A 14,787-nucleotide genomic window follows, 5' to 3' on the forward strand; every position below is an offset into this window, starting at 1 on the left:
GTGTTCCTTTCTCATTCCAGTTTAACGATTTGAAGACCCTTTCCAAGGTTGTTGAAAATAGTTTTAGTGAAATGGAATCATCATTCCTAAATTTCTTTCTCAACTTTTAAATCTCTTGATGTAATCAAATGGAAGCTACATCATTCTTGTAAATATTCTCCAAAACACTGATGTAGACAGATTCTATTCCTTGGTACTCAAGAGCTGTCAGCACAGATTTTATAGCGACAGAATCAAATGCCTTTTCATATTCTAAACCACATACTAAGTGGTAACTGACATTCATTATTTTCTTGATAACCAATGAATGGGTTCATTGCACTATGTACACTTCTACAGCCTCCTCATTATTTTGGCTACTTGACGTCTGGAGTTTTTCCTCAATCAGTAAGAATTTGTGTAAAAAATCTTGTCTACAACTGACAAGAAAGTAGCTGGCCTGTAGTTCTTTGTCTCTTCCCTGCTCCATTTATTGTGGATTACAACAATTATAGCATTTTGTGATTCTTGAGTTTCTCCCGGCGTATTTGATAATCAAAATATCCACGGGTGTATTGCCAGTCTACACTGTAGACCGACAGTACACCTGTGGATATTTTGATAATTATAGCATTATTTCAACTATCTGGTATCACCTGCTCACACAAATATTTTGTGAATAACTGTGCCAATTTTATTTGACTATCTCCTGGCTCCTGCTTTTTTTATCATTTCTACAAGTATCCTACCATCCCCAGGTACTATTTCTCTTTCCAGGTGCTCAATTGCATCCCAAGTTTCTTCTGGCAACACATCCGGAATCCATTCATTCTTGCAGTCTATTACTAAAGTCTTCATTAACACCCAACAGTCGAGGAGGTAGGAAAGTACTCTAAAGTCTTAATAAAGATATCCCAGCACTTTGCGGTGTCTTACAGCCCTATGGTAAAGCTTGATCTCTAACTAAAAGATCACATGGTCACCATGAAAGTTGGTAAATATTCACTCTGAAATATGTGATAAACACACACACATCTATTCCATGAAGTGTTCTATGAAGCAACATACATTACTCAGTGAAGAAGGCTACTGACAACTAGTAGTGAACTACACTGAAGCACCAATGCAACCAGTATAAGTAGGCACATTCAAATACAGAAATATGTGAACAGGCAGAATATGGAACTGAAGTCGGCAATGCCTATAAAAGACAACAAGTGTCCGCTGCAGTTACTGCTGCTAAAATGGCAAGTTATCAAGATTTAAGTGAGTTTGAACATGGTGTTATAGTCGTAGCGTGAGCGATGTGGGACAACATCTCCGAGGTAGCGATGTAGTGGAGATTTTCCCATGTGACAATTTCATGAGTGTACCGTGAATATCAAGACTCTGGTAAAACATCAAATCTCCGACACTGCTGTGGCCAAAACAAGATCCTGCAAGAACAGGACCAACAACAACAACTGAAGAGAAATGTTCAACATGACAGAAGTGCAAATTGCTACAGATTTCAATACTGGGCCATCAAAAAGTGTCAGCATGAGAACCATTCACCGAAACATCATTGACATGGGCTTTCGGAACAAAAGGCCCACTCGTGTACCCCTGATGACTGCATGACACAAAGCTTTACGCCTCACCTGGAGCTGTCAACAGTGACATTGGACTGTTGATGACTGGAAACACATTGCCTGGTCGGACGACTCTCATTTCAAATTGTATCGAGCAGATGGATGTGTACGGATAGTAAGACAAACTCATGAATCCGTGGACAGTGCATGTCCACAGGGGACTGTTCAAGCTGGTGGAGGTTCTGTAACAGTTTGGGGCGTGTGCAGTTGGAGTAATATGGGACCCCTGATACGTCTACATACGATTGTGACAGGTGACACAATGTAAGCATCCTGTCTGATCACCTGCATCCATTCATGTCCATTGTGCAGTCTGACGGAGTTTGACAATTCCAGTATGACAATGTGTCACCCCAAACATCCAGAATTGCTACGGAGTGACTACAGGAACACTCTTCTGAGTTTAAACACTTCTACTGACCACCAAACTCCACAGACATGAACATTATTGAGCATATATGGGATTCCTTGCAACATGCTGTTCAGAAGAGATCACCACCACCTCCTACTCTAACGGATTTATGGACAGCCCTGCAGGATTCATGGTGTGAATTCCCTTCAGCACTACTTCAGACATTAGTCGAGTACATGTCACATCATGTTGCTGTACTTCTGCACACCCGCAGTGGCCCTACACGATATTAGCTAGGTGTACCAACTTCTTTGGCTCTTCAGTGTAGTTTCTGCACTACCAAGCTAATTCGGTTGTTTCCTGTTGACGTACTATCATGTGACACATCTGTGACACTGGCAGTCAGCTTAGAGCAGAGTTGTGATTTAGTAGTTTCAACACATTTTACAGCAATGTCCACATAATACAGCTATCTATTTTGAGGTTCAGGCCTTTCTATGTTCAAATCTTCTCATCAAAACTACTTCAAGATGCACAGTAGTTATCATAATATAAAATGTATCTGCCAGAAAGGCCTTGTATTTGGCCTATTTTACGATCATCTACTTCTGTCCCCTTTGCCAGTCACATCATAACTCTCACTTGCACAACAATCCATGTCCTATTAATCAACTATTGGCTCCAGCCTTGTTAACTTAGCACCACCCAAACTGACTATCAGAAAAACATGCAGCTGTGCTCACAGGGAAAATGTAGACGATTGTAAAGAAAGGTTATGTCCAAAATATTTTACATTATGGAGACTGTCATGCACGTCTTTGCAGTTCCACCCAAACTGACTATCAGAAAAACATGCAGCTGTGCTCACAGGGAAAATGTAGACGATTGTAAAGAAAGGTGATGTCCAAAATATTTTACATTATGGAGACTGTCATGCACATCTTCGCAGTTTTGGTGAGATAATTTGAACACTGAAAGCCAATGACAAGAGCATCGAAACTCATAATATATTGCTGTGTTAAGTAAATATTCTTGTAAAGTGTGTTGAATGTTATTAAGCTACAACGATTTGACGTAACATGCTGTACCTCACACACACAGAGAAATGAACAATAAAATTAAAGGGTTCACTGAAATTACTGCAATAGACACAAGTCTGGCTGCTTCCTGGTTTATTTAGATACTGAGTTCTACTGCAGCTTGTCTGATGGCATTCAAGCACAGTCATCACTGCAATTCATCTGGGGCTTAAAAGACAAGGTGATAGCCACGGCGATTATAGAAAATTCCACTAACAGTTGACTTTCACCACAGTAGATAACAAGAATATAAATGACGCTATTCTAGAAATACTACCCTTTAGCCAAAAATACCCAGCAGGGGAACAGAGTGTGTACAGGCCGACTACCCTTAATATCTCCTTTTACCAGTAACATATCAACTATGTGTTGTAATCACATTTCAGAAGTAATCATAACAACGATGCACAAATATATATACACATGTGCATGTATGTTTTTATCGATGCCCTTTCAGTCCATAAACTAAAAGTTACTTATTGGACTATCAAACTTTTTTTTTTTTTTATAGATGCAGCAACATAATTAACCCACCTCCTCCTCCTCCAATAAACTAATGTTATTCAATGCTCCACACTCCAAATTACCAGATTAGCCAGCTGGGTAATATGCCACAGTTCTATTCCTTCTGCTTGTACTTGCAAGTGCATGACCATGTCATTCACATGCCTTATATTGTTAGTGCCAGCCGTGCTGAAGACAGTCTTTGGTGTCCTTCCCCCTGCATCTATCCATCCCTAATGTATGTCTCCTCAAGATGTGCAGTACCAGATCCTTGGTCTGTTGTAACTGCACCCCTAGACAATTGTAAGCGGCCCATAATACCTGGTATTCATTACAAACTTCATCAAGTATAACCATCTTCTGCACTTCCTACTGGATCTCCGCAAAGGCCTCATCCAGTGTCCAATACATATTTCTTAACACCCAGGTGCTGAACGTCACTTTTAATGTCCACAAGTGATCTCTCAAGATAACATTTTCCTGCCAGCTGAGCAGGACTCCACCATCAAGTAGTCACAACTTAGAACACACTGAAATGGTCAAATATGTCCAACTCCTGGAGGAATGAAGCAGCCTAAGCTGCAAGTGGGTCTTCACAGCCAGTCGAATAATATGTAGGTATGCCATAGCCTTATTTCTGCAGCTGAGTGATGAAACAGCGCTGGTTCAAGCTGATGCCAAGCCATGAGAAAACAACAATGCTGCATTCTCTTGTTGGTGGCTGGACATAATGATACATGGTGTAGCACAAAGTGAAATTTCCACAGTCAAGTACTGGAAAGGACAATGCCTCCGGCAGCAATACACCTGGCTGGGGGCAGTATAAAGGCTGCTGGTTTGGCCAACAAAATTTTTCTGCATCCTGCATTCGACTGGCCAGTCATAGGTCAAATGTAGATGCAGACAACAATGGTTCTCTTGAAGCAGTGTCATTTCCTTGATGAAGCTACTTGTCTATAAATCAGCAGTCAGTCCTGATAGTTCTGGTCTTTGAATGGGATCTGCTAGGGTAAACCATTATTCAGTGAGTGCCATTGCCTGACACAGCAGCCAGTCTTTATGACAATTTCTAAATACCATCAGTAGTAATGATATCGTACATTGAACTGGTTATTTTTGCAATCCATTGCATGCTCTCATTTTCTATCAACAGTTCTCATTTCAAAACATGAAAAGTGCAAGTTTGCTTTTGTTCTACAGTATTACTTTTATAAATGTCTGAAGATGGCCTTGTAAGTCGAAAACAGGTTAACATAATAAAAGCAACACTGCAGAACAAAAGTAAATGTCTGATGATGGCCTCGTAAGCTGGTACCAGTTAACACAATGAAAGTAATACAGTAAAACAAAAGCAAACTTGTGCTATTCATTTATTATAATGTTGCTCTACCAAGAAACGATGGAAGATTCATTTAACATAATCCTAATTTCATTTATATATCAGGGCTAATTTGCATGGCTCTGTATAATTTGAGGCTAGTTCTCTGTGTGTTAAGAATTTTATATTATTTTGCATTGTGATATTTACAAATCTAAATATGCTTCTGTTTTGCTACATAAAATCAATACTGTAACCACTGCACGCAACAGCCCAAATACTTAATTACGGCAGTGTGCAGTTGTCAATTGCTCCTTTTGTTTTTCAAGGTTTTTTCCTTGAGCAGCTGATTACTTTAGTTTTCTTTGTGTATATAATGATTAAAACGATTTTTTTTAAAAAAAAAAGAGAAATCTCTTCATTTATTTAAATAATTATGAATGAGAAAGTCAACTCACCAAGCAGTCACAGGACAACACACACGAAAGAAAATTTCATTCACTACTTCTGACCAGATGAAAGTTTACCATGTACTAAGCATTCCGTTTCCCATTCCACCCGCAAATGGAGCAAGGAAAATATGATTATATACATACTTCCGTACAAGCTCTCACTTCTCTTATCTCATCTCTTTCCTTCTCGTTCCATCCGGTAAGTCTTCCATGACCTGGGATTCTGGGTGACCTTCCTGAACAGTACCCCTTTTCCTAAATCTCTCCAGTCCTTTTCCTTCACCCCTCTTCCTTCCTCTTCAACTCTTCTGCCAGAAAAAGGAGCCATTGGTTCTGAAAGCTTGCATAAGTTAAACCCTTTGGTGTGTGTACGTGTGTTCTCCTGCCGCCACTTTGTCAGTGGAGTTTTTTATCTATTCCCCACATTATATTGTCAAAAATTGATTATTTTCAAAATAAATATAAGAGGTACCAATTTTTTACATATACAACAAGTTGAATTATTATATTACACTATTTCTGACATTTCCAAAAGCCTCAGAGAAATAATACAAATAAATAAAAACAAAACTAAAAGCTATCATTGCTTTCTGGAAACAGTACAAACACTTTCCTAAAAAGAGTATGGTTCCTTCTGAAATACCAACACCAACTGGGGAACTGAAATTCATACTAAAAATCTTGGAATCGGTAGTCAACAGATTAATGCAGATAAACTGAAGGATGATTCTACGCAGACATTTTAATTTTGGCTTTGTAATAGATTTAAAACAAAATAATCTCTTGTCAATCTTGAACTTGAAACCAACAATAAAAACAGTAACACACATTCCAAAAACTTAATTCACTACTATTGACCAGATAGAAGTGTATCTTATACTACTACTAAGCATTTCCTTTCCCATTACACTCCGCAAGTGGAGCAAGGGAAATAGAATTGTAGGCCTATATGTACTTCTGTACAAGCCCTCATTTCTATTATCTTGCATTCACGGTCCTTACGCAAACTGACATGTTGGTGGCAGCAGGATTACGCTGCAGTCTGTCACAAATGCTTGTTCTCTGAAGTTTCTCAATAGTGATTCATGAGAAATCCTTCTTCAAGCCATGGAATCCCATTTGAGTTTACAGAGTGTTTACCTAATACTCATGTGGCAATCAAACCCACCAGTAACAAATCAGGCAGTATGCCTCTGAAGGGTCTCAATGTCTTCCTTCAAACCGACCTGATTGTTTTCTAACTTATTTGCATTAATTTACATTTTTACACATTTAGAGCCAAGCTGTTGCCTATCATACCAAAAAAAATACTGTCCAAGTCATCTTCCTATAGACACCCAACATCGACACTCTCCCGTACTGTAAAGTGTCACAGAAACAGTTGTCACTGCTCTCCCTAGTCATCAGATCATTTATACATGTGCAAGACAAGATCAGCCCTATCACACTTCCTTGTTGCGGTCCACACAGTACCTTTGTCTGCAACGAATATTCGCCATCCAGGACGGCGTACTGGGCCCTATTACTTATGAATTCTTTGACATTCTCACATATCTGAGAACCTATTCAGCATACTCTGATCTTTGTTAAGTCCACAATGTAGCACTGTGTTAAACATTTTCCAGAAATCTAGGAATATAGGGCCTGGTGTCGCCTTCATCCGAGGTTTATATGATACACAGAAGTCAGCTATGGATTTTCTAGTCGCTTGGGACTTTTCATTGTGTGAGGGAATCACAATAAATCCCAGCTAAGTATGTGGCCAGTGTAGAGGAGTACTCTCTGTAAAACTGAATTGGGATTCCATCTGGGCTCTTTGGGAACAAAAAAAAACCTTACTCTCAATCTGGAAAGCCAAAAGCACTCCTAATTTCATTCAAGATGAGGAGACAATAATTTAATCATGATCACAGTATGACATTCAAATAACCGAGTTCAAACAACCAAAAGTAGTGGAGGTGACAAAATATGATATGTTAAGATGAGACCCAACAGAAAGCAAATAATACAATGAAAATGGATGGTAAACAAATGTGCTGATGGTATTCTGGCTACTACTGTTTCATCGAAGGGACAATGCTAGGAAGGTCTATTGTGAAAGAGGATTTAAACAATCTGTTGTTGTAACTTCAAAGACAAGGGACTCTCAAGGTGAAGAAACATATGGCGATTCTAACATGAATAGGAAATCTTAGACGTGTGGACATATTGACCTGTAGTACAGCCCGAGATTAGGTTTAGCGGTGACCTTCTGGTTGGAAGTTTGCTACAAGGCACAGACTGTTTCAGTTAATCCAAAAAATTATCTTCCTCAAATTAAAAAAGGAGGGCCTGTGAAACTAAATGTGAAACTAAAACAGTACGTCTACGCCAATTCCTGCACCTAGGGCAATGAGAGGTTGCTTTACTACCAACCACAAGGCCAGAAAAGACCTTTCACAGTTATAAAACTGTATTCTTACTGCTACTATCAGTTTTTCTCTAAACGCATTCGGGTCGACAGAAGCGTCCGATCCCACGTGTTGTCGTGTGTGACGTCATGACGGCGCGGAGTTTGGTTTGAGTGTGGCTGTCTCCAGTTCTGTTTTATCTTATTTTATTTACTTTCCTGATCTGTTCGTTCTATCTCGTGAGGATTTTTTTTTAATTTAAAAACACTTATTACTTATTTTAATTATCTGTTTCCTCGAATTTCTGTTTTAGTTTATTATATTTATCTTTCTGATCTGTTCGTTCTATCCCGTGAGATTTTTTTTTTTAAAGACAAAAAACACTAATCACCTACTGAAGCATCTTTATCTTCTATGGGTTGCAGGGGTTACGACCCCTGGGGAGGTGGGTGGGTATTCATGCATGGCTGTCTTCACTTAGACGTTGTAGCTACGCAAGGCGTCTAAATTTGTTTATATTTAGTTTGCCCCCCCCCCTCCCCCCACCCAAAACACCCCATTTCCCGCGCTTGTCCCGTTAGTGTCATTAGGCCTCTTGTGGAAAGTATGTGTGTTTGTTTTTGTTTCCGCCATATTTGTGACGTCATGAGTCAAAGCAGACGGGTGGGATCGGACGCTTCCGTATTTCCACGCATTCTATACTTGTAAACCTTGGGTTAAACCCTGGAGTCGGGTATATGTAATTTACTGGTCCAAAGATCACTTTACAATGAATACAGTAACTGTCAGCTTAATACATTCAAGTCATATATATTGATACATTAATACACACAGGTATTTGCTGAGAAGAGTGAAGGACGGATGGTCGGTCGGTACAAAGTTAACAGTTTATGTCACTATAGATTGGAAAAAAACAACATTTACTTCAATAACACTGTATAGTGTGCTCTGACAACTGGAAATGGCACTTATTACATTCTTACTGCCTATACAGCGGCATGGCAATACCTGAGCTTCGAATTCCTGTACAGCAGATTCAATAGCTTCCTCCGGTGACATTGAAAATTCTTGGATATTCTCCTTCACCACATCGTTAAAGGTTTCTTGCGATATTACTCTCACCATTTTCGTATTGTTTAGTAAAGAACTTGTATAACTAAAAATTTTCAGTTTCTCCCAAACATAACAACAAAACACAGTTTGACGCAAACGCAGATGAAAAAGAGATGCATCTCTGACCAGAGATTTTCCTGAAAACGTAAGAATAGAGGGAGACGCCGTGACGTCACAGCTGTGAAGCCGAGGGTAGCCATCTCAGTCCGACACTCCGGTCTCCGACCAAAACATTGCTGCTGTAAGCTCGGGTGCATAGGCTTGTCGCTCGCTTTTGGAAGGACTTGTGTGGTGTTCGGATGTACGAATCGTTCTGATTGTGATGCGTAATCGAAGGGAATAACATTTCATGTGTAAGTTGTCTTGTTAAGTGTGATTTTACAACTTCATTGTGAATGAACGTGTGCTACATCGGTACTTGTACTATAGCGTGTTTTTCTCCTGTATGATTTTAGATTTCCTAAAAATGAAAGTCGGAAAGCTCTGTGGGAGAATGCCGTGAGGAGAAAGAATTGGCGTGCGTCTAAATGGAGCACTATGTTCTCACCATTTCCGAGAAGAGGACATAGACCGAACTTCCCTTTCAACGGTAAGGCTCCGAGAAAATGCTGTACCATCATTTGTCCCTACACACCCAAAACATTTGCAAAAGGTAAGTTAATTCAAAGAATTAAATTCTTAGTTTTCAAGTTCACATTTCAGTATAATACGTACGTATCGTCGATAATCGAAGTGTTGAGTAACTCACTTTGTCTTCATCATGTACCAAATTAAAGCTAACACTACATTAACTGGCGTAAAGTATAGGCCTAAACAGGACACTGTGTAGATTTGCCATTCTATGTACCGTATTTCAGTAAATATTGGTGGTAATGAACAGTGTTTCCCAGTAGTGTAACGTAACTGAAATGTCCCAGTACGTATTACAAACAAGATGTATTTATGGGGCTTTGGAGGGAGGGTATAGCTAACTTAGTTTTCAGTTTCTATTATTTAGCTCTAACTCCGAAAGTAATGGAATACACGTGTGAAGTAAATTATATCAGTTATGTGAATATTTAAGGCAGTAGTTTGTGAACATCTCACTTTGTCTTGTCTACTGTGTTGTACAACATTTTTATTGCACTGTCTTTGCTAGTTAATGGCAGTTATGTTTTAGGAGTAAATGATACAGCTCTAGTTTTACTTATATATGTTGATTTTGGGAGGAATCCTTCAGGTCATTTGAATACATTAATTTCACTTTCCACCTGATTAGGTCCTTACACACAGCTTTTGCCTAGGAATGATTCCATGCTGTATATAGAATTTAAGAAGGGATGTGCTGGAACACTGAAGTGTTTCTGCAGCTACACAGTATGTTATAAAGAGATATCTGGTTCTCCACATTGTCATATAGAAACAAATTTATGAAACTCCTTTTTATGAGCATCAGCCTGTGCACACAAGAGAATATCTGAGAAGAAAATTCAGGGTCACTGTTTAGATTATGAGACTACTGAAGCTAACAGGTTTGTCTGGTATAATTATTTAGTGAAGTCACAGAAATTAACACTTGAGCTGTGTTAAATATAACTCTGTATTTGGGTTAAGCACAGCAAATTAACATTTCTTATGTTTGATGCACTATACATTGACATTCTCCATTGAAAGATATCATTGATTAAAAAGCTTTGGCAGTACCTTCTTGTTAACATTATCCACTACTGTGGAACATTGAATATGCACCAACCACTAATGCAAAATTAGATATAACATGCAATTTTATATCATTAACTGTTGGACCAGTTGTATTGAGAACTTGTTAACTGACAGCACCCATAGCGATACAGTGTGATAGTTAAACAAGACACCCCAGCAGAAATATTTTACATGTTCAAAGTTTATATTTTTTCAATAAGTGTGTATTAATTGTAGCTTCGCACATGGGAGGCATTTCAAGTTATCTGCTGAACACAACAACGGTTTTTGTTAGAGTAATGAGTATTTTATGAACAAGATAAATAGTTGCTGGAAAAATAGAATTTATATTTCTGGAAAGGACTAAGAAGAAGAGTAATTAGTGGGCTGTAACATGCTGTTCATGACAAAGACTGTAACACCTTCAACCATCTGTTAAAAACAGTTCTTAATGTTTTCCATCTGTTTATTTCATTTAGGGAGACAAGAAGAGAAAGCCACCATTGCGGAAGGAGAGCTCTTCCTTTCCATCTTCAGTTTTGGCTGCCGTCAGCAGAGTGCAGGATGAAGTAGTTCCTGCTCTTGTTCCTGAGTACACTGCAGGACCACCAGAACGTAGTCAGACATCCTTTGAAAGTGAGGAACTGAAGATGAAGTGTGAACACCTCATAAGAAAAACTGATCAGTACAAAAAACAAATTAAAACTCTTCAGCAGTCTAACGACGACATAAGAAGAAAGTGGCTTCTTTGAGTGCTATCATTAAGGTACTGAAAGACGAGCATCTTGTGGACGAAAGTTCACTAAATATACTAGAAAGCATACCTGGAATGCAGAGAGACTTGCTGCAGCGACAAACTGCGAAAGCTGGGGCACAGGCTGTACCTAGATCATACAGCCCAGAACTGCGCTCCTTTGCCTTAACACTGCATTTTTATTCCCACAGGGCGTATAATTATGTTAGGCGCTGTTTTAATACATGTTTTCCACACCCCAGAACATTAACAAAGTGGTACCAGTGTGTGGGTGGAGCACCTAGCTTCACATCAGAGGCGTTTAAGGTAAATACGGCAGAAGCTTGTAACCGTGAAACAAAGTTTCCAACTCTATGTAGCTTGGTAGTTGAAATTGCCATCAGGCAACATGTAGAATTTGATGGTACATGCTATTACAGTTATGTTGACATGGGGTCATCTGTAGACACAGATAATTTGCCCATTGCCAAAGCATTTGTGCTCATGCTTGTGGCTATTAATGCTTCTTGGAAGCTCCCAGTTGGGTATTTCCTGACTGCTGGTATAACTGGTGAGCAAAAAGCCGAGATAGTTAAACAGTGCATTGATCTTACCAATTCAAGTGGTGTGAAAGTTGTTTCGCTCACATGTGATGGTTCAGCTAGCAATTTGTCAATGGCTAGATGTTTAGGCTGCAATCTCAATTGTGAAACTTTGAAAAGTACTTTTTTCAGTTGAAGGGAATGATCATGAAATGTCATTTTTCCTAGACCCTCCACATATGTTGAAACTTGTGGGCAACGCTTTAGGAGATAAAAAATTACTTTGGGATGAGCAAGGTGGTGTCATTTCTTGGCACTTTTTGGAACTGTTACATAAATTACAGGTCAAGGAAGGGCTCCACATAGGCAACAAGATCACTGCCAGTCACCTTAATTTTTTTTTAAATAAAATGAAGGTGAAACTGGCTGCTTAGCAATTCTGTGGCAGATGCCATACAGTACTGTTGTGATATGGAACTCCCAGGTTTTGAATGGGCATCTGCAACAGTAAAATTTATACGCATTTTCAACTGTCTCTTTGATGTCTGCAATTCCAGAACACTTACAAAGTGGTTTCAAGCAGGCATTAAATACAGCAAATTTTAGTGCTGTAGAGGGATTTCTTTTAAAGGCACAGAGGTACATCAAGGAACTCACTGTTGGTCCAAATCCTCAAGCAATGAGAGTTGTTGACTCAAATAGAAAGACAGGGTTTATTGGATTCCTGGTGTGTATATCCAGTGTTTTACACATGTATAGCAAAGTAGTGGGGACACAAACTCGTGCTCCTCTATTGAAGTTTCTGCCTCTTTACAAATGTTCTCAGGACCACTTGGAAATGTTTTTTAGTGCCATCCAAAGTCGTGGTGGTTGGAATAACAACCCCACTGCTCGCCAGTTTGTTGCAGCATACAAGAGGCTACTAATTCATAGTGAGATCCGTGGATCAGAAAGAGGGAATTGTATAACTTTGGAAGATATTCCCATTCTTACTTTCAGCAGTTCCAATGTTGAAGATCACATAAATAACACTTCGGAACGGTGGCAGTTACTAAGCACGGAAAATAGTGCAGCGACAACTGACAATGACCACGATTACTTTGCTACTGGAATTTATCTCTCTGAAGTGGCAGTCCTTATTGTAGTATATATAGCGTGATTTGTGGTGCGTCACTTAGAGAAAACCTTAAAATGTGAAGCATGTTTATCCGTGTTGAGAGGGGATGGTAGTTATGTTGCTTATTCTCTCATTCATAGAAAGAGTAGGGGATGGTTGGTTTTACCATCGAATGATGTTGTTGACGTGTGTGTGTGTGTGTGTGTGTGTGTGCGTGCAGAAAAAGTGTTCAGGTGCTATACTACAGGTAATTCTAAAGTTCCTTTGAAAAATCAGTTTTCCAAATGTGTGTCTGAGGTGCTTAGTGAATTCATATTCAAGCCAGTGTTTAAGGAGTTAGCAGACCACATGAAAAATCAGCATCCCTTGGACAATCATATGATACTGCTGATTAAAGCAATTGCCACACGATACCTCCTGACTCTGCAAAAACATGCAGCCAAGAGAATAAGTGATGCATTGCATGAAAATAAAATCGGGACAACCTATACAAAACTGGTACTCTTTAAAGGTCAGTATCTGATATTTGTACACAGAGGTCTAGTGTGTGAGGCATCTTGTATAAAGCACTCATTATATTGAGGCAAACTGGGAATGTAACCTTATTGTAATTATTAAATGATGCACATTCTTCCTTTTCCGTTATGTCTATGTTGTTATAACCAGCTACAAAATGTTTGTGATGTCTGTATCTTAAAACTATTAGTACTAGCATATTCAGTGTATCTATGAAAATTTGTTCCTGGTGTGTGATGGAGTCAGACAATTATAATTTTACGTGTGTGTGTAATACCTTTCAAATATATCTTCCTCAAACCAACATTTGGAACTACATTATATGTAGAGTGTTTCCAAGTGATTGATACTCTACCATACTAGTATGCAGTACTGGTTCTGCAATAGCTTGTGATCTGTGTGCTTCCAAATGGCACATACATTTCTTTTTGAAATATTTAGCCATTGTTTGGCAGAGTATGCCGTAGTATGTTCTAGCCAGTGTTGTTAATTAAGTTTCCACGAGTGACAACATATTAATGAGAAATAGAATTGCCTCATTTTTGGCACATTGACATACATTCCCATCATTGTGTGGTATGTTATGGTTTTTGCTTGTGTGTCATTACAAATTATATTTTTTTGTGATCTAGTCCAACAGTGGTTTACCCTAAAAAAATGAGAGTAGTGTTCGCATGTGAGCGTTATTGGTTTTTCACTACTTCATTGAAATGTAACCCATGTGTTGTACAGAAACTACAGCCCACAACGTTTATATCTGTAGTAAGACATATTTTATAAATGATTGCATATTTTCTTGTTTGTTTGACTACTTTCCTGGTTTATGCAAGACCACTGTGATAAATCATATGTATGTGGAATGGTAAATAGTATTACATTTGTATCAGTCAGGAGACTGACATTTCTTTCATTCTCAACAAGCAATGATGTGGACTTTGTTACAATTTCATATAATTTTTTTTTAACATAGAACTGTATTTTTAAATTCCACAATCTTGTGAAAAAGGCAGTTAACTGAAAAGTCACATTGTAATAATTTTTCTGTATACCTGTAACAAGCAGTTCAACAAAGTGGATAACAACAGATCAAGAAAAGCTTTTTTGCTGGAATAAAATTCTGAATATAGTACCTAATATTTAGGCTTTATTTCATTCCCAGTTCCCATACTTTTTATGAATGAATAAGGAATATATAGCCTATATTTTTATTAGGACAAAGATTTCAAAAGCAAATTTTAGTTTCAATGTTAGTAAAACTTTGTCATTGGCAAGCAATGAAGCTTCTGCTTATTGATTGAGACATTCCACACTTCTCAAACTATGATGAAAAGTTTTGCTCCATGATCTGTCTCAATCCCTTCATCATTTCATTTTGTACCAC

At 38.5% G+C, this 14,787-nt stretch overlaps 1 protein-coding gene and 1 long non-coding RNA gene across 2 annotated transcripts in view; one reads left to right on the top strand and one right to left on the bottom strand.

Moving 5' to 3' along the window:
- Positions 1-8,946, bottom strand: part of LOC126259785 (armadillo repeat-containing protein 6 homolog) — a 108,938-nt gene extending 99,992 nt beyond the window's left edge. The window contains exon 1 of the mRNA XM_049956793.1: positions 8,714-8,946. Coding sequence (XP_049812750.1) covers positions 8,714-8,830 — 117 coding nt within the window. The 5' untranslated portion in view covers positions 8,831-8,946. The remainder of the gene's footprint in view (positions 1-8,713) is intronic.
- Positions 8,947-9,009: 63 nt separating this feature from the next.
- Positions 9,010-14,332, top strand: LOC126259786 (uncharacterized). The gene is made up of 3 exons (XR_007546560.1): positions 9,010-9,171; positions 9,274-9,470; positions 10,978-14,332. It is a non-coding gene; the product is annotated as an uncharacterized LOC126259786 (long non-coding RNA).
- The last annotated feature ends 455 nt before the right edge of the window (positions 14,333-14,787 follow it).

The sequence above is a fragment of the Schistocerca nitens genome, chromosome 5, assembly GCF_023898315.1.
Source record: "Schistocerca nitens isolate TAMUIC-IGC-003100 chromosome 5, iqSchNite1.1, whole genome shotgun sequence".
Classification (NCBI taxonomy): domain Eukaryota; kingdom Metazoa; phylum Arthropoda; class Insecta; order Orthoptera; family Acrididae; genus Schistocerca; species Schistocerca nitens.